Genomic DNA, 18,389 nt, shown 5'->3' with positions numbered 1-18,389 from the left:
CATTTCACTCGAAAAAAAACCAATGAAATTCCCCCGTTATAGTTAGTTCAGGCAACTATAACTCACGCGACCGCAATCCACTGCTGATGACGTCAGATATTACATCACTGATGACATATGTGTCTTTCTGTAAAATAAATATTTGTAACATATGTATAGCTAAAGATTAATGGAAGAATAAATGGGTAAATAAGTGTCTAAATACAGTGATGTAATATCTGACGTCATCAGCAGTGGATTGCGGTCGCGTGAGTTATAGTTGCCTGAACTAACTCTAACGGGGGAATTTCATTGGTTTTTTTCGAGTGAAATGTCCAGCTAACTATAACATTTGTGAAACCTATGGTTTTTTAAGTGAATATATATATATATTTATATATGGGGAAACCACAATCCCGAAACACTCACGATGCTTTTGAAAATAGGTACGGACCTCCAGCGTGGTAAAAAACGTATACTTTTATTAATGCAGATTAAAGAGTGCCAGTGCAGAAAATTTCAAAGCAAGTGCCCAGCCTGACGCGTTTCGACTGCCAAACGGCAGTCTTGATCACATATATATATATATATATTTCCAATCGCAAAGTGAAACAAAGCGTGGCGCACACTCAAGATATTCTAATTACTATATTCCGCTCCCATCGGCAGACACAAACGCGCTTCGGCCATGCTGGCCTTCGTCAAAAAAAAAAGAAAAAACATTATATATATATATATATATATATATATATATATATATATATATATATATATATATTACCTACTGGCGGTCGCCAGTAGGTAGTTATAGTTAGGACCACGTTTCCATAGGAAAACCTCAACATTCTATTTTGAATAACTTTGGCACCGGTCGACGAATCCTCGCGAATTTCTCAAAATAGGTGGGGCGCTACGCTCCGCTCCTACCCTGAAAGTCTCGGGGGGATCCGTCAAGCGGGGGCTGAGATAAAAGGGGGGTCCCAAAACGCGTTTTTCCCATGCATTTTTCCATAGGACCTTTAGAACGACCTACAGCCCGAACGGCTGAACAGAATTACTCAAAATTTGGCAGAGAGGTAGTCCTCAGGTCAAGGAAGTGCCTTTTGTAGGTTTGGTGTAAATCTGTTCAGTAGATTCTGAGAAAATAGCCTTTAAATCAATATATATATCTGAGCCCGCTTACGGTACGCTTACCGTACGCTTACGGTAAGCGTACGGTGGCGTGCGCGAGCGCGATTCTGATTGGCTCTTAGATCTTAGTAAACATTCGAATCGGCCGAAACCAGGAAGCGGCGGCCGCCATTTTGTGTATTTCACTCTGAAAAAAAAGAGTGAAAACAAAGTAAGGGGGCAATGAGGAGAGTTACAGACCCCCTAACAATTGTAAGGGGGTCAAAGAAGGACAGAAAAGTACAAAAAAAACATTTATTGATTTTAAAAAAAATCACGGGGTACGCGTACGGTAAGCTCACGGTAAGCGTACGGTAAAAAAAATAAAAATAAATAAATGAAAATCAGATTTAAGAGTTTAGAAATTAGGGAGCTCTAAAAAGAGCTGTTGTGTTTATGGAGTCATTTTTTTAGTGGTACTTACAAGTAAGTACCGATGCAGAGTCTAAGGTTCAAGAGGAAGACTCTGTTCCCTTCATCATTGAAGTGCACACCATCTCCTCTATAAATGTCTTGCATGTCGTAACGCAAGTTGTTGTGGTAAATGGCACCCATACCATAGTCACGGAGGAAAGCAGAAACAGATTTGTTGACGTGCTTTCTTGCTTTGTCAATCTGTGGACAGAAATGATTGGACCAGTTCCATTTTTGCCTTTGGCATATGTTGGAAAACACAAAGGCAGTTTTAGGGAAAAGTGTAAACAGTTGTGCAAAGGTGTCCTTCATAAGCATTTCCAGACCTACCCCAGTCAAAGTGCCTAGGTCATTGCCACCACAGTGCACTATTATGAGGTCAGGGTGTTGGATTTGCATGAAGGATTTCACCAATGGCATCAATTGGTGCCACTTTAACCCTCTCTGACCAATCCATTTAATGTCTACATTTGGCAAAGCAAGGTCTCTCACCATATCTGTTTTCTCTGCAAACTTTTCACTCCAGAAGACATAGCTGTGCCCTACAATCCACACTGTGAACATCTTCAAAGGAGAACTGGATGCACTCAGGAGGTGTCTTTCAGTAGAATGGCAATATGAAAATAAAGACAGTTTGGAAATGGAGGCATACATATTTTTTACAAAACAAAAAGAACTGATTGGCTGTTTCATACCATTCTAGAATAAAAAATAGGCTGTATGTGAAAATTAATAGAAGCATGTTTTGTATTGGTACAAAAAAATGTGTAACCAAAGAACAGTACTATGGATTTGCAGTTAGGTTTGAAAAGTCAAGCACTCTTGCTCTGTGGAATTGAAACATTGTGTGTCGAACTTCTGACCTAACTGCACACAGCAGTGTTCCATGAGCTGTTGCTATGGTAGCAGGCAGAAGTCAAGTTGGGGGAAGGGTACTAGGCAGAAGTCAAGTTGGGGGCAGGGTACTTTTGGAAAAGGGTTGGTTTTCAACCAATAGAAATGTGTCATTACATTTGAAAAAAAGGGGGAAGCACTGAGATTTGAAACTTACATGTATATGTGTGGAAAAATAGAGGGAAAGTTTGCCATTATCTGGTTCTGCTGAGAGGAGAGAGGTGTACAGAACAGAGATCCTGGCTCTGATAATCTGCTGTTTGAGTGACACATTTCTTTCACAACTAACTAAATTTAAAGGTGAGTTTACAGTTTGAGAGGGGATGTATGTGGTAACTTAAGAAATGAATAATAGAAATGGGAATTGTTTTTGTTGTAGTTACACATGGTGGATTCATAATGTGTCAGTCTGTAAAAGAGATTTTCACTTGGCCCGAAAAAAAAAGAGCAGTAAGTGTGCTTTCAAATTGGCAAAGAAATTTCGTTTTGGCACTTATGTGAAAACATGACTCTGTGTGCATAGAAGAATTATAGGCAGAAATGTATTGCGTCTTGCTCTGGTGATTTCACAGTTGCAGTAGATGGAAAAGAGGAGCGAATTTTTGGGGGAAGAAGCAGAGGCTTAGCACACACCCATGTGCTTGCCATGTATAGTCATGCACAGTAATTAGAAGCGGGTGGGGTTTTCAGGTTTAAGTCTGTAATGCAAATACATTCAGCATCACTAAGGCTGGTTGCCCCTGCTGGAGTGTAGGCAGTCACAGAGAATACACACGGTGGTGGTCTGAAAAAAAAACAGCTTGGACATGTGCATTTAAATAAATTTAAAAAAAAGGTTTCAGAATGTGTCAGTCTGTAAAAGTGATTTCAAAGTGTAAAAAGAGATTTTCACTTGGCCCGAAAAAAAAAGGAGCAGTAAGTGTGCTTTCAAATTGGCAAAGAAATTTCGTTTTGGCACTTATGTGAAAACATGACTCTGTGTGCATAGAAGAATTATAGGCAGAAATTTATTGCGTCTTGCTCTGGTGATTTCACAGTTGCAGTAGATGGAAAAGAGGAGCGAATTTTTGGGGGAAGAAGCAGAGGCTTAGCACACACCCATGTGCTTGCCATGTATAGTCATGCACAGTAATTAGAAGCGGGTGGGGTTTTCAGGTTTAAGTCTGTAATGCAAATACATTCAGCATCACTAAGGCTGGTTGCCCCTGCTGGAGTGTAGGCAGTCACAGAGAATACACACGGTGGTGGTCTGAAAAAAAAACAGCTTGGACATGTGCATTTAAATAAATTTAAAAAAAAGGTTTCAGAATGTGTCAGTCTGTAAAAGTGATTTCAAAGTGTAAAAAGAGATTTTCACTTGGCCCGAAAAAAAAAGGAGCAGTAAGTGTGCTTTCAAATTGGCAAAGAAATTTCGTTTTGGCACTTATGTGAAAACATGACTCTGTGTGCATAGAAGAATTATAGGCAGAAATTTATTGCGTCTTGCTCTGGTGATTTCACAGTTGCAGTAGATGGAAAAGAGGAGCGAATTTTTGGGGGAAGAAGCAGAGGCTTAGCACACACCCATGTGCTTGCCATGTATAGTCATGCACAGTAATTAGAAGCGAGTGGGGTTTTCAGGTTTAAGTCTGTAATGCAAATACATTCAGCATCACTAAGGCTGGTTGCCCCTGCTGGAGTGTAGGCAGTCACAGAGAATACACACGGTGGTGGTCTGAAAAAAAAACAGCTTGGACATGTGCATTTAAATAAATTTAAAAAAAAGGTTTCAGAATGTGTCAGTCTGTAAAAGTGATTTCAAAGTGTAAAAAGAGATTTTCACTTGGCCCGAAAAAAAAAGGAGCAGTAAGTGTGCTTTCAATTTGGCAAAGAAATTTCGTTTTGGCACTAATGTGAAAACATGACTCTGTGTCCATAGAAGAATTATAGGCAGAAATGTATTGCGTCTTGCTCTGGTGATTTCACAGTTGCAGTAGATGGAAAAGAGGAGCGAATTTTTGGGGGAAGAAGCAGAGGCTTAGCACACACCCATGTGCTTGCCATGTATAGTCATGCACAGTAATTAGAAGCGAGTGGGGTTTTCAGGTTTAAGTCTGTAATGCAAATACATTCAGCATCACTAAGGCTGGTTGCTCCTGCTGGAGTGTAGGCAGTCACAGAGAATACACACGGTGGTGGTCTGAAAAAAAAACAGCTTGGACATGTGCATTTAAATAAATTTAAAAAAAAAGGTTTCAGAATGTGTCAGTCTGTAAAAGTGATTTCAAAGTGTAAAAAGAGATTTTTACTTGGCCCAAAAAAAAAAGAGCAGTAAGTGTGCTTTCAATTTGGCAAAGAAATTTCGTTTTGGCACTAATGTGAAAACATGACTCTGTGTGCATAGAAGAATTATAGGCAGAAATGTATTGCGTCTTGCTCTGGTGATTTCACAGTTGCAGTAGATGGAAAAGAGGAGCGAATTTTTGGGGGAAGAAGCAGAGGCTTAGCACACACCCATGTGCTTGCCATGTATAGTCATGCACAGTAATTAGAAGCGAGTGGGGTTTTCAGGTTTAAGTCTGTAATGCAAATACATTCAGCATCACTAAGGCTGGTTGCCCCTGCTGGAGTGTAGGCAGTCACAGAGAATACACACGGTGGTGGTCTGAAAAAAAAACAGCTTCGACATGTGCATTTAAATAAATTTAAAAAAAAAGGTTTCAGAATGTGTCAGTCTGTAAAAGTGATTTCAAAGTGTAAAAAGAGATTTTCACTTGGCCCGAAAAAAAAAGGAGCAGTAAGTGTGCTTTCAAATTGGCAAAGAAATTTCGTTTTGGCACTTATGTGAAAACATGACTCTGTGTGCATAGAAGAATTATAGGCAGAAATGTATTGCGTCTTGCTCTGGTGATTTCACAGTTGCAGTAGATGGAAAAGAGGAGCGAATTTTTGGGGGAAGAAGCAGAGGCTTAGCACACACCCATGTGCTTGCCATGTATAGTCATGCACAGTAATTAGAAGCGAGTGGGGTTTTCAGGTTTAAGTCTGTAATGCAAATACATTCAGCATCACTAAGGCTGGTTGCCCCTGCTGGAGTGTAGGCAGTCACAGAGAATACACACGGTGGTGGTCTGAAAAAAAAACAGCTTGGACATGTGCATTTAAATAAATTTTAAAAAAAAGGTTTCAGAATGTGTCAGTCTGTAAAAGTGATTTCAAAGTGTAAAAAGAGATTTTCACTTGGCCCAAAAAAAAAAGAGCAGTAAGTGTGCTTTCAAATTGGCATAGAAATTTCGTTTTGGCACTTATGTGAAAACATGACTCTGTGTGCATAGAAGAATTATAGGCAGAAATGTATTGCGTCTTGCTCTGGTGATTTCACAGTTGCAGTAGATGGAAAAGAGGAGCGAATTTTTGGGGGAAGAAGCAGAGGCTTAGCACACACCCATGTGCTTGCCATGTATAGTCATGCACAGTAATTAGAAGCGAGTGGGGTTTTCAGGTTTAAGTCTGTAATGCAAATACATTCAGCATAACTAAGGCTGGTTGCTCCTGCTGGAGTGTAGGCAGTCACAGAGAATACACACGGTGGTGGTCTGAAAAAAAAACAGCTTGGACATGTGCATTTAAATAAATTTAAAAAAAAGGTTTCAGAATGTGTCAGTCTGTAAAAGTGATTTCAAAGTGTAAAAAGAGATTTTCACTTGGCCCGAAAAAAAAAGAGCAGTAAGTGTGCTTTCAAATTGGCAAAGAAATTTCGTTTTGGCACTAATGTGAAAACATGACTCTGTGTGCATAGAAGAATTATAGGCAGAAATTTATTGCGTCTTGCTCTGGTGATTTCACAGTTGCAGTAGATGGAAAAGAGGAGCGAATTTTTGGGGGAAGAAGCAGAGGCTTAGCACACACCCATGTGCTTGCCATGTATAGTCATGCACAGTAATTAGAAGCGAGTGGGGTTTTCAGGTTTAAGTCTGTAATGCAAATACATTCAGCATCACTAAGGCTGGTGGCCCCTGCTGGATTGTAGGCAGTCACAGAGAATACACACGGTGGTGATCTGAAAAAAAAAAAAAGCTTGGACATGTGCATTTAAATAAATTTTAAAAAAAGAGCAGTTTGTGTGCATTGAAAATGGCAAAGAAATTTCGTTTTGTGACTATTGTGAAAAGAAATGTAGTAATATATTTAAATACAATAAAGGATTTTTTTTTTAGTTTTTTTCAGGTATTGCTGAAGAACAGTGAACAAAATTTAAGATGCCTACAAAATCTCGAGTTCAAAAAACTCTAAAAAAAAAACTATATTTGAGGACAACTGGAGGACCAAAGTTAGTAGAAGATGCTGATGTTGGGAAAAAGAAAAAATCTTCTGGTAAGCAAAAAAGACAATTCCTAAACAAAATATTGAAAACAAACAAAAATGTACAAAATGTCTGTTCTCGGAAAAATGTAACAAAACCTACAGAACAGCAAAAAATTGAGGATTTAGTTAATGCAAATATACCTTCTGCAATTGAAAAGTTTAACATAAACAGAAAAACAGCATTTAAAGAGATACGTAGAAAAATGTTTCAGAGAAGAGTTATGTCCAATTTGATAAAGGATATAAAGAAATATAAGCAGAAGGCTAAATATTATAAGAGAAAAAAAGAAATTGAAGCCATTGCAGCAAAAGCATTAGAATTAAAAAGGAAACTATTCATATTAATTTTGAATAGGATGCGTACATTAGATAAAATGGTTAATGTACTGAAATCACAAAGCAAAAGCAAAAGAGTAGTGAACAGAACAAACTTTTGTAAAGTGTTTTTAGGAAAGTGGATGCATAGTTCAAGTAGTGAACCTTTTTTTAATGAAGAAAGCTATTTTCAAAGCAATAGTTTGCTGCATGCAGTTGACACCAGAGGTCGTTCATACGAAGTAAAAAACGGTTGCATAATGGAGAAGGAGATAATGGTTCCAAGAGATGAGGTACAAGTGATGGCAGATGAGGCAATGGGGAGACGTCCTAAAGCCCCAGTGTACACTTGGAATTGTAGTAGTATTTGCACTGTGCGTCAGGAATCTATTGACAGATTTCGAGAGTTTCTAAGAGAATATAGTAAAAAAAGTGTAAAACAAAAGATTAAGGTGCTTCAAAGTCTGGATCCATGCAGAGTGAGAGAGAATACTGGTTTGCAGGGTCATTCTCTTGCTTGTCTATCTAGAAAAGTGTGCAATAGTGTTTTCCATCATTTTAGGATGCTGGCTGTTCATCATACTGAAATAAGAAAGTTTGTGAGACGGTTGTATTTTGCCAAAAGTCCAGCAATAAAGTTAAATGAATTGAATAGGGCTCTGTTCCGAGGAACGGTATCAGATGTAGAGAAGGTTGTTGATGAAATTCAGTTTTGTTACTTTGGTCCTGAACAAAACAGTGCAGAGAAGGACACAATAAATGAGGCAGAAGTGGAAGAGAATGTAGAACCCTCTGTAAGTAACACATTTAATGATCACATAACAAAATTTGCAATAGTCTCTAATGAAAGACCAAATGTTACTTGTATTTGTTGCCGCAGAACTCATTATAGAAAACAAACTAGGAATGTTGATCTCTACAGAAAGAGTGAAAATGAAGATAATTATAAGTGGATGGATTTTGCCACATATATATTTCTTGAAAATTGTTTTGAATTGGGTGAAGATCAGCGTATTTGCAAATACTGCTACAACAAGTTAGAGGAAAATAGAATGCCGACCAGAGCTGTACATAATAATTTAGAATTGGATGCTATTCCTGCTGAACTTTCTGAATTAAATACATATGAGTCTATACTCATTCAATGTGTTCATCCGTTCCAGACCATAGTACGTATGGAGCCCAAAACTGGTAAATTACCTCCTTCAGATTTACTGAGAGGTTTAAAAGGTAGAGTGGTGTATTTGCCCTTGGATTTGAAAAAAAATATGGAAACTATTGATGCAGATACTTTGGAAACTGAACCATTAATTATTCTGGTTAATGGTGTCCCTACAAAGAATAAGAAGATTTGGCAGGAGCTGGTAGATGTGCGGAAAGTACAAAGAGCAAATTTGTATTTGAAAAAAAATAACAAATGGTATGAATCAATTTATATAGAAGAAGAAGAAGAAGAAGAAGATTTACAAGGAGACACAGAAACACCAACTGGACAAATTGAAAAAGTGGACAAGTCAAAGGAAGAAGAAATTTATGAACATTTTAGCATACATCCTCTCCATTCGAAAGAAGTTATGGGGGACAATATTGATCTCTTTCAGATGAAGAAAGCAAAAGGAAATCCTGTGAGTGTATGGGAGGAGAGCTTGGAAGCTCGATGTTTTCCCCAGCTGTTTCCTAAAGGAAAAGGAGGACGATACGATGAACGTCCGGAACAGATTCCAGCTTCTGAGTATCGGACTACAAGACTATATGCTGAAGATCCCAGATTTCGACAAAGTATCCCTTATTTGTTCCATCTTTTATTTGAAAGCGACTTGTCTGCACTGTCTTATGCAGTAAATCACATTTTAAAAAGTGGAGTACATTTACAAAATGTGTCTGCTAAGGATTTTATGGAGAAAGTGCAGCACCGAGATGATCATTTGGAAACACAACTGATCAATCTGATGGCTTGTCAGCGTGGGACGAATGAATATTGGTACCGACGCCATGGTGAACTAAAATGCATGTTACGCAACTTAGGAACACCAACATGGTTCCTTACCCTAAGCTGCGCCGAGTACGCTTGGGATGATTTACTGGATTTTCTACGAGAGGCCAATTCAAACATTGAAAACATCGAATACAAGACAGCAGGAGAACTGTGCTCATTGGATCCGGTTAATGTTTGCAGATATTTCAATCATAGATTTGAGGCTATGATGTCCTTCATCTGCAATAAAAAAAATCCACCCCTTGGAGAAGTAGTGGATTTCTTTTGGAGAAAAGAGTACCAGGCAAGAGGTGCTCCTCATATTCATATGCTGCTGTGGATCAAGGATGCCCCAAAGTTTGGAACAGATACTGATGAAGCAGTGTTATCTTACATTGAAGAATATGCAACATGTGCTATACCTAAAAACACAGAAGAGAACAAGTTAAAGGAGCAAGTTCTACGTTTCCAAAGTCATCGGTGTGGAAAATACTGTCGACGGAAATACAAGAGCAAAGAAAAATACTACACTAAATGTCGATTTGGATTTCCTAGACCTGTTCTTACAAATGGAAGAGTCAACAGTTTTATGTCAGCTGTGAGACATACTATCACAAGAAAATCACCTAAGAATACCTACAACCTTAAAAGAAAAGAAGAATCAAAAAATATAAATGACTACAACCCAGTCATTTTATCCATGTGGAACGCTAACATGGATATACAGTATGTTGCTGACAATTCCATTGCTGTTGCTCGATATGTAACGTCTTACATTACGAAATCAGAAAAAACAGAATTGAAGGAAATGTGGGAAGAGATTTCTCACGAGAAGACTGTCAGTAAGAAGCTGTACAGTTTTAGTTTGAAGATGTTATCGCATCGAGAAATTGGATCCTACGAATGTTCAGATAGGTTATCTTCTGCAAGTCTCTACTCGAAGTCAAGAAGAATAATTTGGGCAAGTTTAGGCCTTGCAGCAATGAGAAATCGGGTACTGAAATCTGTTGGAGAAATTGAATATTTGGCCGAGAATGACCCAGAAAGTACAGACATATTGAAAACAAACATGTTGGACACATATTATCCCAAGAGAAGTCATCATCTGGAGAACATGTGTCTCTATGAAGTGCTGCAGAACTACATTTATTCACGGAAAGCTGCAGAAGACATCAACAGTGGAAAATATAAAGTTGTTGGTGAAGAAGGATGTTTGGTGAAGCAAACCAAAGGAAGTTTGATAAATCACCGGAAGCTGAGTTGCGACACTACCGACAAGAAAGAATTTTACTACTTGGCTCTTTTACAGTTGTTTAAACCATGGCGTACAGAGGATGAACTACTGGGAGAATTCCAGAGCTATGAAGATTCTTTTAATGCTTGCAAAGACAGCATACAATGCAGTACATTCTCAACTTATCTGCAAATGTTAAATGAAGAAATTGAACAGGAAACTACAATTGCAGCAGAAATAGCTAGAGACAGTTCTCAGGACAGCCAAAGTTCAGGAACACACAGTCAAGATCCCCTAGGACAACCAATCGTTGAAAATGAAGCATCAATAGCCATGAATGAAGTGGAAACGGCTATGAATCTAGCTCAAGAAGAATTTATAGACTTAGAAAATTTGGAAAGACAACTGAATCAAGAGCAGCAACAAATTTATGAAGAGATCAGAAACAAAATTGATCACGGATTTCTACATATCAAAAAAGAGTGCTCATGCACATCATTTCATCCAATCAGGATGTATGTAAGCGGACAAGCTGGCACTGGAAAAAGTTTCCTAATTAAAGTCATCAGAAGCTACCTAAAGCAAAAAACGGATTCTACTTTGTCTTGTGTGGTTACTGCTCCAACTGGGTTAGCAGCATATAACATAAAAGGAATCACCTTACATCGTTTGCTAATGTTACCAGTGGAGCATGAGAACAAAATACAATTCAACAAGCTAACTGGAGAAGCATCCTTGGAAGTTTCACGAGTATTGAAGAAGATGCAAGTTCTCATTATTGATGAGGTGAGCATGGTATCAAACTTAATGCTTGCCTTTGTGCATTTAAGAATGCAGCAAATTTTGAAGACAGACTATGACGTGTTATTTGGTGGAAAACACGTCATAGTTTTTGGGGATCTTTTGCAACTTACTCCAGTTAAAGGACAACCAGTGTTTAATACTGTGACACATGAAGACACGAAGAAGTCATTGGGAAGCATTGGAAATACAAATATTTGGTCCTTCTTTGAGTACAAGGAACTTACAACTAATATGAGGCAAGCAAACGATGAAGAATATGGAAGTATTCTGAAAGATATCAGGATTGGACTACTCACAGATGTTGGGAAAAAAGCATTACAGAGTCGGCTGCTACATAATTTATTTCCAAAGGAAGAAATAGTTGCAGAGAAAATATACAAGAATATTGCAGAAAACAAAAGTGTCATCTGCTTAATGCCAACTCTACGTGAATGCTCAATATTTAATGAGGAGCTTTTGAAATTGGAAAAGGAAGACATCAGGAAATTGGAAGCAGTGGACAAAATTGAGGATGGAAGAATTACAGTCACAGTAACAGGCAAACTGAAAAATAAATTGGACTCACTAGAGAAGAACATCTCCAAAACAGCAGGATTAGAAAAAAATCTTTATGTTTGCATGAACTGTAGAGTGTTTTTAAGGAGAAATTTGGATGTTGAGAAAGGCTTAGTGAATGGAGCGATGGGAAGAGTTGTGGGTTTTATTAATTATCAGAAAAAAGAAGGAATTGAATGTTTACAGATAAAATTTGATCAGATAGAGGAAGTTAAAGACATTTGTCGTTGTTCAGTTCGTTTCATGCTTGTGAAAGACTTATATGTACGTAGGAAGCAGTTTCCGTTTTCACTAGCATATGCTGTAACTATCCACAAGTCTCAAGGATTGACTGTAGATTGTGCATTTGTGAACATTGGTTCAACTGTGTTCAAAGAAGGTATGGCATATGTAGCTTTGTCACGAGTCAAAACATTATCAGGTTTATTCATGATAGACTTTGATGACTCAAAAGTTAGTGCTGATACAAACTGTGTAAAGGAGTATAATAGATTAAGAAGAAGCTATGCTCCTCATTTAGGTCAGTATCCTGTGTTGGAGAAATGTGTAGTTTCTCGTAAAAGGAGAAATGAGAATATCTGTAATGAAGATGTAGAGAAGAGGAAAAAAAAGAGGAGTGATGTAATTGCAAGCAAAAAGAATAAGGAAAATGAAGAACAGGTTGTAGGATGTCATTTTGAAAATAGCTCTGGTGTCAACTGCTACGCTAATGTAGTGCTGAATGTTGCATTTTATCTGGAAAGTTTGCAAGAGCAGATAATAGTAAATCAGGGAAAAAGATTCTGTTCAGAGCTCAGTCTCCTTTTTCAAAAGCTGAGTAAAGATAAAACTCAAATAGAAAGTGCTACTGAAATTAGAAAACTTTTAGATGTATGTTCAGGACGAACACAGTTTTCTCAAAATGAACAGCAAGATGCACACGAATTTTTGATGTATTTTCTTCAGGTAGTGGAAGAAGAAGGAGTTCCCATTGACATTTTTTTTGGTCTCTCTTATAAATGGGAACATAGTTGTGATAATTGTTATAATATATGTGGCTCTATTGTTGATAATGAAAGGTTTATTTATTTGACATTGCCAGAGAGTAAAACAGTCACTTTTGCAAAATTAGTTAAAGATGCTAATCATAGCATGAAATGTGGTGAGTGTAATTCTGACATGTTTTCAACATTAATTTTAAGGGAATACGGACAGTATGTAATTTTAATGATGCAACGATGTAGAGCTGATGGATCAAAATTGGATACTTTAATAAAGAAGTTTACAGGACAGCAATTATCAATTTCAGGAAAAACTTTTGTAACTGTTGCAATAATTTTCCATGATGGACCTACTGTTACTTCTGGACATTACACAGTTTATCTAAAATGTGAAAAAGGCTGGACACTGTGTAATGATTCCAAATTGATTTTCAAACAACATTTGCCTTTTGATTTAGCAAATTCCTATCTAATCTTCCTGAAACCTAAATTTTAGAGAGATTTGGCAAGATCTGGACAAAATAATTTTACCATTTTACTGGATTACCATTGCAATTTTGTAGAAAAAAGATTTTTAAAATTATCATTTGGCCTAAAGGAAAGATAACCAATTGTAATGTGGACTTTTTTAAATTTTAATGCAATTTTCAAAAACCAATAATTTAGAGATAATCGGTAACTTCTGCACATTTTAATTTATGGAATGCTATTGGACTGCCATTGGAAATTTTTTCAAAAATGATTTAAAAAATTACTATTTGGCCATGTGGAAAAGTAAGCAATTCTATTGTGGACTAAATAAATTATTCAAAAAATTTTCGTGAACCAAAATGTTACAGAGAATTGGTGAGATCTGGACAGATTAAACTTTAGAATTTTAATGGTTTTCCCTTGGAAATTTATTCCAGGAAAAAAAAAAAAATACTATTTGGCCTAAAGGAAATAAAATCAGATGTATTTTGGAGTTATTTGAGATATAATATTGTGATTATACTTCTGAAACAAACATATCAGACGGTATTTTAAAGAAAAAAGTATTGTTTTTAGATGATATTTTTTTAGAATAATATGCATTTCTGTAATGATAAGTTTAAGTGAGAAGACATTCTGGGCTTTTTTAATACAATCTTTGTGATTGTTAATTTTTTTTGCCCGCTGTAAAATGATGAATGCAATTGCTTTCACAATTAATAGTGAAATGCAATATATTCTGAAAACAGCAAAAATAAGGCAAAAATATTTTTTTTTAAAAAATGTAAATATGTGTATTGTATTATAAAATGGATAAAAAATATTAATACTTTTTTTTTTATTTTCAGATCGATATAGAAAATTTTCGGAAACTACAACCATTTTAAAAACTATTTTTAAAAAAAACAAATGAATAAATATTTTTTTGAGTGAGTATGGTAAGTTAAAAATAAAAATTGTAGTCTCTCAAGGACTTTGTAATGAGATAAATGATTTTTAGTGTTTTTTTTAAAAAAATAAAAAAAAGGTACGCTTACCGTACGCGTACGGTAAAAAAAAAAAAAAAAAGTTTTTAAAAAAAAAGAAAAAAAAAGATGAAAGATAAGGTTGGCTCTTAAAAGAACCGTTGTGTTCATGCAGGGACAGAGGAAAGAAAGATTGGGAATATTAGACGGTACGACAAGTGTGCTGATCTATTTTACTGTTCACCAGGGAAACACTGGTCTCCCTATAAGTAATTAGATCGTGACAAGTGGCGCACCGTACTTCAACCCTCGCAAACCGAGGGTTAATTTCCAGAGGGCCAGCAAAAGGAGATTCTCCCCCCACAGATGAAGGGCTCACCTGACCTGCAGAAGAAGGAGTCTGCCCTGCAGATGATGGTCCAGGCTGAGCTGCTGTGGATGTACTGGCTCGTCTTTCTGAAGAGTTACCTCCAAAAAGATGACCATGTGTCCTTCTGTGTACTTCCTGGAGGTGTCTCTTCATGGTGTGATTCCCAAAGGAATACTTCCTGTTAGGATTACCTCTAGAAAGTACACGCTTACACAGCTTGCAAGTAACTAAGGGTGCATTCACCTTTTGCTGGCCTTCTGGAAAAGTAAAATACTCCCAAACGTAAGAAGGCTTTACTTTCCTCGCTCTCTGCCTCAAGACAGTGCTGCTGGTGCTAGCCTCACTCTCAGAAGAGCTCTGCTGTTCTGCCATCGTATCCCAAAGACAAACCAGCTCCTTCTCCCAAGGGATCACAAGCAGAAATGAGGGGAATGGGTGTGGTGTAGGAGAGTTCTAGAACTGAAAGTAGTTTCAACCAATCAAAAGTTGTGTTTCAAGATCACATGACCTACCGTACGCTTACGGTACGCTTACGGTACGCTTACGGCAAAAAGTACGCGTGCACGTAAAAAAGACACGCGCTTGCGCGCATGCGCATAACAGTCATTTCCCGGCACTTCCGCGTAACGTGCGCGTGTTGCGTAAGCGCGCACGCGTCCCACGCGCAGTACGCGCGGCTACGCAAAGTACGTAACTATACGCAAGCAGCGTAGATAGATTACGGACGTTGCGTAAACCGTACGCTTACCGTGAGCTTACGGTACGCGTACTATAAAAAAAAAAAAAAAAAAAAAAAAAAAAATCTGGAAATAAATTTTACTTGTTTATTTTAAAAAATTTATATAAAATAAATATTTAATGATTTTAAAAAATTAAGCATAGTCTTTATAAAAGGTAAGAAAATTAAATTAAAAATATGTTTGAAAAAAATGAAGAAAAAAAAAAAAAATAGCATTTAAAAAACCTTGCAAATTCACTGAAAAAAACATGGGTTTCACACACGTTATAGTTAGGAATTAGCATTTAAAAAACCTTAGAAATTCACTGAAAAAACCATAGGTTTCACACACGTTATAGTTAGGAATTAGCATTTAAAAAACCTTAGAAATTCAGTGAAAAAACCATAGGTTTCACACACGTTATAGTTAGGAATTAGCATTTAAAAAACCTTAGAAATTCAGTGAAAAAACCATAGGTTTCACACATGTTATAGTTAGCTGGACATTTTACTCGTAAAAAACCAATGAAATTGCCCCGTTATAGTTAGTTCAGCTAACTATAACTCGCGCGCCCGCAATGCACTGCTGATGACGTCACATATTACATCACTCATGACATGGTCAGTGACATCACTCATGACATCACTGATGACATCTCAAATGACATCACTGATGACATCACTGTTGACATCATCCTTGTGATAGAGTGGCAGACCTCCTCTCACCTTAATATAAGCTTTGATACACACATTCAAAAATAGAGACTAAAAATTTCAAAACAATGGACATACCAATACCAGTTACAACAACCTCTTCAGTAATTCTAAGATCCACATACACATCCACTCATTCACCAACAGTCCTATACAGTCACTCATACATGTACTCAGTCATCATATGTACTCATACATCTATACATCCTGTTACACAATGCCACTCATCCATAGAGTTACTCACACACATAGTCACTCATGCTAATAAGGAATCAAACATACATTTACTTGCATATACAGTAATACACACACCACCATACTTACTTCTACGGAAACTTACACATACTTAGTCTTTTAAACAATCACTTATAGAAACACATACTTATTCATACAGGAACTCTTTCAATCTCTCCCTCTCACATATACTCACATATATAAACCAATAGTCACATATACTAGTTTAAAACATATGTAGTTACTCATAAAGACACTAGTGAGACAGTCATTCACTCACTAACACAACCATTCACACACTCATCCACCCATACAGTCCTGCACACATGCTGTCTTCAACACATACAAAGAGTGAATCACTCATTCATGCACCTATGCACTACATAATACCCCCCACCGAACCATACAGACACTCAGACTGATACTCAAAAAAACAACTAATAACCTATATAGACACCCATGAAGCTACTCACCAACCCATGCAGCCACTTATACACAAAGTGAGAGACTGATACAGATATTTTCATATTTAAACATTACTCAGTAAGCCATGTATTCACTATGATACACTTAATCAGTCAGTAACACAATACATTTTTCAAAAACAAAGCATCCATTTAGACACTTATATACCCATTTATTCTTCCATTGACCTTGAGATATACATATATAAAACATATTTAATTTTCAGAAAAACACACATTCACTGGATGATGTCATCAGTGATGTCATCAGTGATGTCATTTGAGATGTCATCAGTGATGTCATGAGTGATGTCACTGACCATGTCATGAGTGATGTAATATGTGACGTCATCAGCAGTGCATTGCGGGCGCGCGAGTTATAGTTAGCTGAACTAACTATAACGGGGCAATTTCATTGGTTTTTTACGAGTAAAATGTCCAGCTAACTATAACATGTGTGAAACCTATGGTTTTTTCACTGAATTTCTAAGGTTTTTTAAATGCTAATTCCTAACTATAACGTGTGTGAAACCTATGGTTTTTTCACTGAATATATATATATATATATATATAGCCCGTTCAGGATATCCTTGCATGCCTAACTCAGAACGTATAACTTGAATAGATATCCCCCCCGCTTGATTAGCAAACTCTTCTGCTGTTGGCTCGGCTCTCGCTACGGTGCTTTGTGTTGCGGCCCTTGTCTATGCGTGCTGGGCCTAGCTCGCAGAGCCAAATGAACACACGACCACTCAGTATACTGGTGAGGGCCGAAAGTCCTGAGCGACCTATGCCCGTTTATTTAACCTCTCTGGCCACGCCTGCCCAGAGAGCGATACAAAGTGTGTAAGCTCTTCCAGAACAGCATCCAGGTCCCACCTGCGCCATACTCAGATCGCTACATCCCTTCCCAAGTTAGTATCCAAACAAACAAAACAGATTAACACAGAAAGTCTTCGAGTCTTTGACTGGACCTGGGGTTGGGTCTCAGATTGTACTTTTGTTGGTGTGATCTTTGACTCTCCATGTGGCTTTAAGGTGGCGAGTTGTTTCTGGTAGTATTCATGTCAGGCTCTGCCGTGGGAGGTTGAGGATAATTTGCCAATGTTGGCTCTTTGTCAGGGCGTGATAGGTTGCCAACAACCGGCGCCACTCCGCCTTCCGCAGTTCAGGGACAGTCTCTTTCTGTGCATGAGTGTTGGATCCTTTTAAACCAAGATATGTTTCTGGTGATTGTTTCTTCTCCTCAGTGAGCTGTGAGAGCCATGCCATTAGTCTTCAGAATGGTCCATGGTCTAGGTTCATATGTTGTTCTGAATTTTCCTCCGCTGTGGCAGTTTCGTACTAGGCCAGTACTCCCTGGGACAATGACGCGGGTCTCGGCCCTTCTCCACCAGCTGGCCCCCTCGTTGTTTGCTGCCCGTCATGCTTGGATGGTGGTAGGGTCATATGGCACTGGGACCCAGCCATCGGCTACAGGGATTGTGTTCCGGTGGTGTCCAGCTAGCATCAGGGACCAGGGTGATCTCTGTGTCTTGCAATGTGGGGTGCTGCAGTACTCAAGCAGGAACCGTTGAAGGGCAGACTCAGGGTCAGACTGTTCCACCAGTGCAATTCGGAGGATCTTGTTGAGTGTCCGCATGAAGCGTTCGGCCATTGTGGAGTGATCTGATGATGGTGGACTCCGAGTAGTGCCCGTAGATCTTTGAATTCTCCCCCTTGAAACGGGGGTCCATTGTCTGTCTTGATTTCATTTGGTAGCCCAAAGAGAACAAATGTCTTCCAAAGG

The 18,389-nt window shown here is 37.9% G+C and overlaps 1 protein-coding gene across 1 annotated transcript; it reads left to right on the top strand.

Moving 5' to 3' along the window:
• Window positions 1–1,429: 1,429 nt before the first annotated feature.
• Window positions 1,430–17,860, top strand: LOC146802401 (uncharacterized). The gene is made up of 3 exons (XM_085623750.1): window positions 1,430–2,757; window positions 6,654–8,536; window positions 17,851–17,860. The coding sequence occupies exons 2-3, from the start codon at window positions 6,696–6,698 to the stop codon at window positions 17,858–17,860; spliced, it is 1,851 nt and encodes a 616-aa protein (XP_085479876.1). The 5' UTR covers window positions 1,430–2,757; window positions 6,654–6,695.
• The last annotated feature ends 529 nt before the right edge of the window (window positions 17,861–18,389 follow it).

This window comes from Triturus cristatus, chromosome 8 (assembly GCF_964204655.1).
Source record: "Triturus cristatus chromosome 8, aTriCri1.1, whole genome shotgun sequence".
In the NCBI taxonomy this organism is placed as follows: Eukaryota; Metazoa; Chordata; class Amphibia; order Caudata; family Salamandridae; genus Triturus; species Triturus cristatus.
This window is presented reverse-complemented; position numbering and strand designations above follow the sequence as displayed.